Here is a 13,346-nt window from a genome sequence, read left to right as displayed (position 1 = left end):
TCGATGTCGAAACTTTTCGAACGAGACTCGGGGAGAATAAACCGTCGTTTCCACACGTTGACAAGTTTCGATACGTAACTTATCCCAACTCGACTAATCGTTTTTTGGATACCTCTAGGAACAACTTAAATTGTAAATTTCCATCTCTCACGCGAAGCTTTACGAGATCGATCGATTCTTCTCTCTCTCTCTCGCCGCTTCTTCATATCCCGTGATCCGATTTATCGATACAGATTTACTTTCTGATCGTAAATTTCATTCGTTCCCTCGCCGGGTTTGGCGAGAAGTGAGGGGAAAAAAATTAGCTCCAGCTACCGCGATCCGTCTTTCGCGACAGTGAACTCGTTAAACATCCACGGACGAATATCGCGAAACCTAGTCCTCGAATTTCCATTTCTGTTTCACATTTATTTCCACGAATGTCCAATTTTCACTTTGTTCCGAATTTATTCCCACCACCACCACCACCACCAATTTCCAGCCGCAAAATTGAATGCTAGTTTTCAAACTAGCCCGGGGCGTTTTTAATTAAAATAATGATAACCGATTTAGCCATTTCCACTTAAATCTCTAAATGAAAATCGGTCCGTCTGAACGAGGTTACATCGGCCGACATGTGTCGATAATAATTACGTTTCATTATCAAATGGAAACTGGCGCGAGAGCGTCAGCTGATCGTTCAAACACACATTTCGACTCGCGCGTTTGTCGACGACGTCGAATCTTTCGTGGATTCTGCAATCCTTCAGCGTTTACCGACGTTTCTAAACACTTATTAGCGTTAAATGGTTGCCAAGATCCAGCGTGGAAATGGTATTTAACATTAATATCGAGACCAGACACGTAAACGTTGCTCGTTCTCGAGATATCTGAAGAGCTTTGATTTGGAACATTTTAATGTAAGTATTTAAAAAAAAAAATAGAAAAAAATAATCGATCGTGGATATATATAAATATTGGGCGACCTTTGCTTCATTCATAATGAAACATCGTTATTATGGGACGAATATATTATGGAACGAGATTAAGCATGAAAATAAAATCTGAGTGTAAAAAATGAGATCGAATTAGCGAGGCTGTTCAAAAATTTATAAATTTCTCTCCACCGAATCGTATTCTAATTTTATTATTAATTTACGCTGAAAATATTAATGACAGTTTTCTTTCTTCTCCGCGTATATTTTATTAATTTGTTTTCCGGTAAATCATCGAATATTATAATACTTCGAATTTCCTCGAAAACAAACTTCGCGTCTAATTTTTCCTTGAAGTTTCAAAGTTTCTATCCTTCGATCCATCCGTTGATCCAAAGACGAATAGATACAACAATAACAGCGACAATTATTAACCGAGAGAAGAAAGCGACACGAATAAGAAACAATAAATTCAATAAAGCGAAATTCCAAGACCCGTTAATAACGAGATCACGGTAAACGCGGCCCCCTAAATCCAGCCATCACGGTTTTTCGCAGTCGAATTCTTGCGGTCGCCTACACACGAAGGGAGGATACACAAGTTCATCCACACGTATACATATAACCCATGCATTAACTCGGCATCATTAAGTCCACCAACACGCGCAGCCGACTCGATTTTACACGAACACGCGAGTGGAAGATAGAGAGAGAGAGAGTCAGAGATGTGCGCGTTCTTCCCGTAGAACAGAAGTCCCTTTTAGTAACACGAACAGACACACATAGATAGACAAGTGGATGTCTGCACGCGTTTATACGCGCATACCTTAGGTCTAATTCAAGGGGGAGGGGAGGGCGCGCGTACCGCTATCTCTGGAATGCGACCTTTCTTCCTCCACGGTTCATTTACCCCATTCGTACGTACCGAATCGCGAGGATGTTACATTCAGCGCGATATTCACTAGGTAAGTGTTCATTAAAACCGGCCGTTCTACCGGGTGTGAGCGTTAATAATAGTTGCGAAAATACAGTACGTACGTGTATATATATATATCTTGGAGAGACTTTGGGGGAGGAGATTTAGAAATGGGTCATAGGGTCCACCTGGTGCTGCGATGGCAACATTTTTCAGGACACGTGTTCAAACGACGCGAGTACGCGTTTGTATGCGTGCGTTGAACCGCGGACCCGGTTTCTCCGGGGAGATGGACGATTGATCGGTATCCGGTGTGTCATTAAAGTCGAGCCACTTGAACCAGATTTGTTGCGCGAAAATTTTATTTCCGATCCCTCCTTTCCTTCCCAATTACGCGAGTACGGAGCGACAAAATCGATCGCGTTCTCCCTGTTACGGTGTCGTGGTGCGAAGTTCGGTGCGTCCTTCGGTGTGTGAATCGCTCAAACGCCCATCGTGGGGGCCGCGTGCATTAAATTCAATTCCCTGACCCGGGGCATTAAACGTGGCGAATCCAACGTAACGAAACCGCGCGACGAATATATCGGCGAGAAAGGAAATAGGGCAACGGATAATTGAGGCGACTTTAGTAACGTGTTAACGAGACATCTTTCGACCAAAGGTGTACCTATTTCCACCCCGAGGTTGGAACCCTTTACGATAATTAACACGCGAACGTTCCACCGGCCAACTTCCGTCATTCGATGCATACGTGTATACGCTATGAATTCTCGTTCTGGGTTCGTGTCGCTAAATGCATACCGTTACCGCTTCGATGATTTCCAGGATAAAGACGTATCGCGTTAACACCACGCCACCGAACGTGACACCGTTTACCTTTCAACTTTTTCTTCTCAACTGCCACTAAACACGAATAGAGAGTTACACGAGCGACGATTAATAAGTTGAGAACAACACGAAGCTTAATTCGTGCTGGGTTATTAAACGCGCAATATTAGCTGTTTCATTAACGAGATAACTTATCGATAACGTTTGTAGTTAATTGAGTGCGTTGTTACGAGTAGAAAAAAATTGTTCTCTCTTGAAAATGCTTCGAGGATAAAAGATATATATATATCTACGAATATGTAAGAAGCTCGATATGGATTCGTGCATTTTCCAGAAACGTTCGTACTTGTAATAATGACGATAAACGGCCATTTTACATTCAACGCCTCTTCGCCTCGCCCGTTTAAAACACTTTGAGCATAGGAACGGAGCGAAACGCGTTGCCAATAAGGCTTAATGCTCTTTCAATCCTTTGCCAAGTCCCCTAGCCCCGCTCAACTTCTCCCAACAGTTCTTACGCCCTCTCCGAACATTTATCCTCCCCTCAACTTCTTCAAAAAGATCGAGAAATTTATCTATCGCGGAATCCTGCCCGAAAGTTTCGCCCTTGGAAACGAAAAAACCCCACCGCTCGAGAGTTATCGAGAGATCGAAACGAAATTTTCGAAAATAATCTCAGGTTCAGGGCACCGACTCGCGCGACGTCACGTGACGCGTAAGCCGTGCACACCCCTAACCGCATCCCCTTCGCCCTCCTTTATCCGGCTCGATGACACGCTCGATAACGCTTAACGCCGGCCCAGGCTAATGCGAGATCTATGAATTACTCGTTAATCCCCGATAAATCACCGACCACTATTATGTCGATACTATCTCGTGATACCCGAGATTCTTAAGGAAGCGTAACTCGTACGGGAGAATAGATGGCTGTCACGAAAGCTACAAATTGAAAAATGTGCGCCGCACCGCACATCGTGCGCGATGGGGAACCGGGATACAACGGCCATACACACGTACCATGTACGTGTATACCTTATATTCCCCTTCCTCCTCTCCTCCACCCGCCGAGTAGAAGCCAAAGTAACACGTCTACGTATATATAGTTGGAGCCGGCCGTTTTCCTTTCCACGTCCTTTCCGCCTCGTAAGCCGAGAGAGAGAAAACAAAACGAAGCGACGCGCGCGTCTCCTCGAATAACGCTCGCATCGATTGCCGGATTTAAGCGCGTAGTCCGTCAACTCCCTCGAGTACATTTCCCATTCTGCCCTACTGCGATTTTCCTCCGGCTGGAAGACGTATTTACAGCTACCGATACACCCTTATATACCTCCCCCCTCCCCCGTCGCAGGTGGAAAACAATGTCTCGAGCACGGCCGCGACGAGAGATATTGAAAATATTTCATCCGGTATCGATGATCGATGGATACGGCTCGAGCTCGAGCCGCGTTAAACAGCCGAGCCGGGATGCACGGGAATACCGATCGATATACTTCCTTCCTATTAGAGTCGTGAAAAGATACGGATAGAAATATAGTTTGATTAAAAAAAGAAGAAGGAAAAAAGAGAAAATTGGAGAGCAGAGGAAAGCACGTGGGGACTTTTTAAAAAACTATTCATGCGTTTTCACGCGTCTACTTCGAAATTCACGGATGGACGATGACACGCGACCGCGAGTCGCGAATGATATGATCGGGGAAACCTACGTTTTTTCGTCCTATTCGTAACCGAAATATCGTGATAATCATTATATCGTGAATGTAGGAATATTGCGAGGGATCGATGAAGGGCGATTTATCCGCGCGAGCGATCGTGCAAAAAAAAAAAAAAGGTGGGTGTATTTTAATAACACTTGGGCTCTACCTGGCCAAATCGAGCGCGTTCCTCCAAGATTAATGCGTGGTTGGGAGGGAAAAGGACGCAATGATTATCGATTCGACCCGGTTCCCCTGGCACGAGACCTCTTCTTCGTCGAACTTTACTTTCCGCTTTACTATTCATACATTGATTATCGCGTAAAAATACGGCCATCTTCCAAGAATTCCGCCGCTCGCGCACGTACGCGAACAGTCCCCCTTCCGGTAGTGCAAATTGAAAATTCTTTATTCATGAAAATACGAGAAAAATCGCGAGGAAGTGGAGTGGAGGGAAGGAGGAAAGGAGAATATTCCTTGAAGGAACGAATGTTATCCACGCGACGATACTAAAACGTTTGACAAAGAAGATAAGAGATGTCTCGAATTAGTATCAATTTCGTTCTTACTTTTTGAAATGCTATTCGAAAAAATAGTATTCGAGCAGATTTGAAATCAGTCAAATTCGTTTTCGGTAATGGGAACGCGTCCGATTGTGCGAAGGACAAAGACTGGACGAACAAACGGTTGGAAACTCGCGTTCATTAATGATCGTAGATATTATATATATATATATATTACTTCCGCGTCCCTCGCTTAAATAAAATTTAATACGCGCGAACGGCGCTCGTGCGCTTCCGATGCTAATTTATGTTAATTTAATTTCCCGGCCTATGAATCCCAGCTTAATTGTATTTTAATCGAAACATACTTCCAATTCTCCCGCTCGCAGACTTGCTAACTAGGATCTGGAGAACAGGATTTACACCGTAACGTCGCTACGATGGAAATTTTATCAAGTTGAACGACGTGAACGCGGAGAGAGAGAGAGAGAGAGAGAAACCCTCGTCTCTCCGAACCATTTTAAATTGTACGTGTGATTCGAAAATTAGTATAATCACCGATCTGTCCAAATATCGTCGACATTTCCTTCGTTTTGAAGCGAAAAAATGATAAAAATTGATAATGTGTAACGTGTTCGTTGGAATTATCTATGAATATGATCGGATAATAGAACGGTTATTACGGTTATTAGCTCGTTACGTATAGAAATTTTTCTTTTCATTCGCAACACGCGCGCACGATGCGGTAAACGATCGACGGAGAGAGACGGTCGTTATTGCGGTGTATCGTCCCCGAAACACGGGCAACAGGCATTTAGAAGCATACGAAACGCGGTTCACCGCGGTTACTAATTAATTTCGAGCGGTAAGCTAGCGATTAACTCGGAGGTATGATCTCCTATCCGTGCTATGTACACCTATGGATTGACAAATATGCTCGATCAGGTGAACACGGTGCTGTCGTGAAAAGTTAAGCGATAGTTGGTAACTCCAAAGACTCTTATGGCGACGAGTTTGCACGCCGGGGCTAGAGATAATAGATTATCATGGTCGAGATTCGACGAAGCCAGCTTCGATAACAATTTTGATAGTTTCGCTGCGGACAAGCTAACGCAAACTTCATTACGTTCATTAATTCGCTCTTCGAAGAGGAATGTCCTTTGGCGAGAAATATTTTGCACGAAATTGTTACACGATACGTGAACGTACGTTTTCCCTATTCGGAATATTTAAAGGTAATGTTATTTAAAACGAAATTCGTTCGAAACTTTTGTTCCAAACTTTACCGTTTCACGGACGTTCAAACGTTTTACGAACATTACGGTTACCTTTATCAGATGCACGAGGAATTGCCGTTGATGAGGTTAGATTATCCTTTGTTCGAGCTGTCTATGCACGTTCGTGTAGCGGATCGTTCATCACAAGCACAATTAATACACAAAGGCACTACGAATCGAAAATTACACGTGGCAAACGTGGCAAAATACGATCGTAAGACGATCACGAGAATCGAACAATTTATTTCAAACGATTCCTTTCGCGTTGTCTGTCGAAAACCGCGATAGAAAAAAACAAAATGGCGATGGAAATAAAGCGTGAATAGTGGCGCGGACAAGCGGCGTTTCTCGAGCACGTTTTCACATTTGGACAAAAGGTGGCTTTTATTTACGTTCAACGTTCGCTCTCTTATTTCGCAGGCGGCGCCACCGCTAACAGTGAATTACACGCGCAATACGATGCCACTCTTTTGTGGCGCGAAGAATGTGCCGGAAGTAATCCATAAAAAATGCTACGTGTTCAATTTAGCCGTGGCCGTGTACGCGTTCCCGAAGTCATTGACTAGCGGGCGCGGGCTTTTGTGCCTTGTACACGGCAATGAAAAGGTTAAAGTAATTTCGAGTCGCGTTTCATGCAACAACGTCGTCTCTCCTCCCAGCTGTGTTTATACTGTGCACCGCGCGCATTTTTTCCGTCCGCCTTTTCAAATAGGCTCTCTCGCGAGTCACCGCGCAAAAAAAAAAAAAAAAGAAAAAAAGAAAAAAATATGCCTGGGGAATGACGCGTTTCGGTTTCAGTTTTGGACGTGTTTCCAATTATCGGAAAAACCCTTCTTTCGAGCTGGCTTAAATTTACCAGTGGTAGCGAATCATTGTTGTTTCCGGTGTAATAGAATTTTCAGTACAGGCATAATAATTAGTCGATGGAGCAATTTCACGTCGATTCGTTCGTTTCGCCGCGTGTAACCCGATCGAAGAAAAGAAGCTGAGAGCGAAACGGTTAATTATCCCGAGAACGCAACTTTCCTCGGTTCGAGGAATTTTTTTTTAAAAAATATCGAAACCCAAGGATGGCTAGATTCATCGGAGGTATTGAAATTAGTTTCTCGTTTGCATAAAGGGCCCGCGTAATTTGCAAAAGGTAATTAAAAAGCTCGGGGAGCGAACGATTCCGCGTAGAAAATGTGACAAAGGCAACTCCGGTTTCTGTGTGCAACGCGAACACCGCAATCCTTCCACCGCGATGGAAGCGGAATGGAAAAGAGTGGGCGTGTTACACGACACGACAACGAGTTGACAAGTGCGATGAACCGAGGACGTGGTATTTCGAACATAACGTAATCGCGTGTCAAAGGGCGTGCATCGTGGCAGCGGATTAGCACGTGGCAAATCTCTTTCCCTGCGCCCGCGAACAAAAGGACCCACCGCCAAAGGTGGTAAAGAAAGGGAAAGAAAGAGAGCGTGGAGCGAGATTACTCACCGAAAATACCGCCCACCGCTGCTGCCTTGAACACGACCCATAACGAGTAGGTGTAGATAATCCGTCCCCGCAACCACCAATCCATGGTGTTGGCGAGTTTCGCCCGGCCTCTTGCGGATGGCCCGTCGTTCGCCCTTCTAATCCGATCCTCGATCAGCCTCGATGTCAGACGCGCGATACCCGCGGAACGCGTCACGAAACTCGGCCTCCACCCGCTTCGTCTTCTCTGCTTCCTTCTTCTCGCGAGGAAAAAGCGAAACGATCGAGGATATCATCGAAATCGCGATGTTGGCTCGTGGTCGCGTTGCCTGTCATTGGCTCGCGAGCTCGAGAGCTCGGGACGCGTCATGACGCGCGGACAACGGGAACCGCGCTCCAACGCCAACAGTTTCACGTGCTCGCCGCCGATGTCGAGCCGCGATACACGCGCGATTATACAGCAAGTTTCGTTACACTTTGCTAAACGTATAACAACGCGACGATTACTATCGAACACGAAACACCCGGAGCACGCGACTCCACCACGCGCTTGAATACCACGGGATTCTATATCCCGGATAAAGATCGAGTTTTCTCCTCTCCTCGGAGCACACGACTACACACTTTGCATATTACCTTGTATATATCGTATCGTTGCGCGCGCGCACCACCGCTTTCGCACGTCGTCCGAATCGCGACCGGTCAAATACTAAACGGTGTACCACACTCCGTTTCTTCGACTCGCTTTCTCCCACCCACCCTCCCTCCCATCCCCAACTGCACCACCCTGTGTGTTTTTCTCCTACGTTCACCGATCGTTCACGTTTTCGTCGAATAATCGTCTCCCTTCGCCTCCGGCTCCTCTTCCTCCCCCTCCTCCTCCGCCTCCTCCTCCTCCTCCTCTTCCTTCTCCACCTCCACCTCTGCCTTCTCCACCTTTCACTCCAACCTCTTCTCCTTCTCCTTCTCCTTCTTCTTCTTCTTCCTCTTCTTCTTCTTCTTCTTGTTCTTTTTCTTCTTTTTTTCCTTTTTCTTCTTCTCCTCCTCTAACAGTGCCAACGTCCTCGATACGTTATCGGTAGGGAAGGGTGGCCTAGCGCAGGATCGGCTCTTTTACAGGAAACGACGTTCGCCCCTCTGTTCGTGGAGCGAGCGGCACAACCCGGCCGATGCATGGTTGCCGTGCACCGGTCACCAGTCTGCCTCCAAGCGCGATTAATCAAGCTTTTAAGCGCTTTCTTGCCGCGTTCCGAGGAGGGGGGCGATTCCAAGGAAACGGATCTCCTCGAGGGGAGGGGAGCGGGGAGAAAGTTTCTTCTTCCTCTTCTTCCTCCTCCTCCTCGATCGTTGAAATCTTGGGATGGTCGAAACGGGAAAACACGACGGAGACACTTTCGAGTCGCGATCGATCGCGATCGTACACTGAGCAGCCGCGCACTTTTATCTCGATCTTTTGTCGTCGATCGAGAACACTGAATACTCGAAACGAATAGTAGCACGAGGCGTACACGCGACGCGGGGAGGGGGGAATCGTCAATAAACCGTGTAAAAATGTTTGGAGTTGTTGAAGAATTGAAGAAAGAGGAGAGGAGAAGAGGCGTTTAAATCTCGATTTTCTTGGCACACGCGTTCCTCGGCACAGTGGCTTCGCGTCCAACGTCGAACCGTACATCCATCCTCGTATCCTTTCTTCCGGAGAACGGATCGAAGCGTGGCCGGAGAAAATCTCGCAAATGGGGCCGAGAAGATCGTGGAAGAAACAAAGGTTTGGTTTCGACCGAGGTTTCACGCCATTCCTCTTCCACGAGGCAGAAAAAGGATCTTGCCCGGGTTACGTCCACTCATGCTCCGGGGAAAAGTTTGTACGTCGAAGAACGAAAGAAACCAAGAGTTTTTCCAAATGTTTCCGACTTCTCGTTCCAAGCCTCAAAGTTTGGGCAACGTAATCGAAATGTCGATGCCGCTTGGAAAAAACGTGCGTGTAACGAATCGGAATTTCTTCACCACCGCGTCACTCGTCTCCTCGATTCTCTTCTCCGAAACCGGATGCGTGTTTCGAGGTTGCTTGCGATCTCCGTCCACAGTTAAGCACCGCAGCGGGCCACGGGCAGAAATGCTTGCCTGCTTCGTGCTCGTCCTTCGCAGATGCTCGCAGTCGCAGTACAGTTCGCCGCGTAAACACTGAAATGCAACGTAGAGACTAGTAGCCAGCGCGAAGAAGAAGAAGGTGGAACGTGAACGTGGAACGGCCAAGCGGGAGGAAGAAGGAGAGAGGACGACGCGATGCAGACGAGGAAGGGACAACAGGTAACTCGCGGCTGGAATCGAGGAGGCGACGAGCAAGCGGGCAACGAGAGAGAGAGAGAGAGAGAGAGAAGGGGGGAGGAGGGATCGTCGAAGGCAGAGAGCCGGTCGTCGAACCGGTTTCCTCGCGAGAGATCGCAACGGGCCAATTGGAAATACCACTGACAATGAGTCCACTGGTCGGCCTCTTTACGATCTCTCCGCGCTCACCTGACGACACGATCCACCACGAGATCCTCTGTTCCACGAGAAGAATCTAGATCCGATATAAAATCCAGATCCAGATCCTGATCCAGTTCCAGGTTAACCAACCGATCGGGAATTTTATCTTATTACCCCTTCGAGCGTCCCATTATCCGGGCTCGCGATCGTGGCTCGTGAGTGGCCAAGGTCACGAACCAACCAGCGGACGCATAGCACGGTGGACGGCCATCACCAGGCTCGAACATCCTTTTCCACGTTATCGAGCTCTGTCACGGAAACGTCGTTGCCTCCTCGAAACGACTCGTCGAAAGGAGGCGCGCGGAACGATCGAGATAATGGTTCGAGCCGAGTCACGATGAAAATTGATAAAGAGGCAAGAGGGGGATGAAAGATCGAAACCGATACGGCAAGGTCTTCTTTCTTTTTTTTTTTTTCCCTCCTGTCGGAAAGTGAAACGTTTTAAAAATCTTTTTTTTCTTTTTCTTTTTTCTTTTTTTTTTTTTTTTTTTACGAGCGGAACGCGGAAATTGCGTTCTAATCGGAAGCATTCGTTTATGACGGTCGTCGTTATTTTCGTTCCTTCTCGATCCTCGCGATTGTCCTCCAACGAGAGGACGAATTCCATTCGTTTCCAACGAAGATACATTTTTTACAAGGTTCGCGGGCTTTTGTGTCCCGCGTCGTTTACATTTTTCCCGAGAGGACGAGCCACCACCATCCCCCGATCGCCAATGTCCAATTTTCGATTTCAAATGGCACGGGCGAAGCGTAAATTTTCCATCTTTTTTTTCTTTTTTTTTTTTTTTCTTTCTTTTCGCGAATTAACTCTGCCGCGACACCTCGATGGAAAGTATCGATATTGGATCAACGAATTACTATCGACGAGATTGATAATTTCATCTTCGTTTCTATAAGAAGAGTAAAAAAAAAAAAAGCAAAGGATAGAAAGTAAAACGCGTACACGTTTCTTTTCTTCTTCTTGTTGTTCTTCTTCTTCTTCTTCTTCTTTATTCGCGAGATCCGGTTCTAGGTGGCGAAAATTGATCGATCGATTAGATCGGCGCGAATTCGATTTGAGGGTGAAAATCGGGAGAAACGTTTGTCGCGACGTTAAGTGAAAATCACCAAATCCGATTGGCGCTGGTCGATCGAGAATGGCACGCCGAGGCTGTGAATCGCGTTCTACCTCGCAACAGTTTCGCCCGATTAAGCCGGGACGAGTCGCGCAGGGAAACGAATTCGAATCATTAATTTACCAGGGGTGAAAAGTCGAACAATGCGGGACTGGGCGTTCACACTTTTAGCGCGGGCAGAAAATTACGCTGCGAAAAATGAGCGGTACTTTCCAATGGGTCGTATCAAAAAAAAAAAAAAAGAAAAAAGAAAAAAGAAAAAAAGAGAGGAAGGGAAAAAAGACAAAAAAAAGGAGAGAAATGAAAAAGGATTCGCCCCAGTTGTCATCGTGCAATTTTCTTCCAGCTCTTGCTCCCATCTCCCACATTCGTCCTCTTTCTCTGTCCCTTCCCCTCCTCTCCCTCTCTTTCCCTCTCTCTCTCTCCCTTTCTCTTCCTTTCTCTCTCTCTCTTTCTCTTTCTCGTGGACATAGAAAACATATTCAAAAGGGAAGTAGAATTTTCCATCGGAGCGCGTGAACAATTTCGTCACACGAAGCGAAACGCGCGGCGTCTCCTCTGGAAAAATTCTTTCCCCGGGTATATTGTACGGTGTGCCGTGGTAGTACCTCTTCCAGTCCCCGTCCAGTTTCAGGCGCGAACACGCCGAGACACGGGGGGAGGGGGGAGGAGGAGGAGGAGGAGAAAGGAACGGAACAGACGTTGAAAATTGCGAAACACACGCGGGCCAAGGAGGTGTCTCCAGCCGCGGGAGATCCTTTCCTCCGGGCACTATTTTTTTCTTTTTACTCGCCTCTTCCTTCCTTCCCTCCTTCCTTCCTTCCTTCCTTCCTTCCTTCCTTCCTTCCTCTCTGTCGTAATTTCACGCGACACGCCGACGTCAACCTGACACGACGATCACGCGCCCTACTACTCGCGATCCCTAGCCTTATACATAGATATCCGATCACCCAATTTTGCCAATTCTTTTTTTCTTTTTTTTCTTTTTTATCCACACGATGACATGGCGTGAACCGACCAAGACGTGCGCCACGTCCCGTCTACGTGCCACTCTCGCCGTCGTGCGTGTGTCCGTTCCGATCGGACGGACGACGCAAAGGCCAAAGACAGCTGAGCACCGCGACGCTGCACGTCCCACAGAATCACGATCTGCACTGGTACGCCATCGAGCGTTAGGGAAACTTCAGCAACCCTCCAACATTCTTCCCCCACTATTTCGACCACCACCACCACTACCACCACCACCACCACCACCACCACCGCCGCCACCACCACCACCACTACCACCGCCAGCTTCGCCACCACCGGAGACCAGCAGCTCGGTGTCGTTGCCACCAGCACCAACCTAGAGCCAAGCACCGACTACGAAGCGCAAGAACGTATACGAGACACAATACTCGCGCCCGCCGGCACCCGTTCGGTTCTCCAGCGATGGACTTTGCGCGCACGCTGCTCCATCACCCTCCACGATGTGCGCGAGCGCACCAGGTACCTCACCCCCACCGCCTTTCTCCGTTTTATCCCCCTCCCTCTTTCTCTTCCTTCTCTCCCTTTCGCGTTCCTTTCTTCCTTCCTTCTTTCCTTTTTTCTTCCCTTCCTTTTTTTTTTCCTCCTACTTTCCCTTCTTTCCTCCTTTCTTTCCAGTTCCTCTCCCCACTCGACCGCCTCTCTTACGCGGATTACATCACGCTGCATGACGATTTCGGACGAAAACATCGTCGAGTGGTTGTTGCTCGAGATTCTCGACAATCCCAAAAGTGTTTCGAAGAGGACCGCGTTCCCCGTGAATCTGCGCGATCGTCGCGCGCGAAAGCGAGAAAGAGAGAGAGAGAGAAGTTGTACGATTCGAGACGGATTTGTTTGGAAATATTGATGTGTCGCGGAAATCGGTTCGTCTCGCAACATGCTTTGATTCTCGCGTCCCGAAGATTGAACCGAACCGATCCTTTTGCGCGTTATCTCCTTTTGTTTTTCAAAGAGAGGAAGGATCGAGTCGTTGAATTATTAAGTCGAATCCATCGTAACTTTATCGCGCAAGATTCCCCGCTTCTCGGCTATAGTTTTTTTTCTTCTTCTTCTTCTTCTTCTTCCAATCTCTCGAACGTTGTCGCGATAGA

General features: G+C 47.2%; 1 protein-coding gene and 1 long non-coding RNA gene across 3 annotated transcripts in view; both read right to left on the bottom strand.

Moving 5' to 3' along the window:
- LOC725294 (tyrosine-protein phosphatase 99A) overlaps nt 1-8,322 on the bottom strand; it is a 318,555-nt gene extending 310,233 nt beyond the window's left edge. For both annotated transcript variants that reach the window (XM_026439116.1, XM_026439117.1), the window contains exon 1: nt 7,610-8,322. In XM_026439116.1, coding sequence (XP_026294901.1) covers nt 7,610-7,694 — 85 coding nt within the window. In that variant the 5' untranslated portion in view covers nt 7,695-8,322. The remainder of the gene's footprint in view (nt 1-7,609) is intronic.
- Nucleotides 8,323-8,569: 247 nt separating this feature from the next.
- LOC102656010 lies at nt 8,570-12,453 on the bottom strand. The gene is made up of 2 exons (XR_411320.3): nt 11,838-12,453; nt 8,570-9,769 (listed from the first exon to the last, which is right to left on the bottom strand). It is a non-coding gene; the product is annotated as an uncharacterized LOC102656010 (long non-coding RNA).
- Nucleotides 12,454-13,346: the final 893 nt, after the last annotated feature.

Source organism: Apis mellifera, linkage group LG2, assembly GCF_003254395.2.
Source record: "Apis mellifera strain DH4 linkage group LG2, Amel_HAv3.1, whole genome shotgun sequence".
Classification (NCBI taxonomy): Eukaryota; Metazoa; Arthropoda; class Insecta; order Hymenoptera; family Apidae; genus Apis; species Apis mellifera.
Note: the sequence above shows the minus strand (reverse complement) of the source record. Positions and strands in the feature narration are given on the sequence as shown.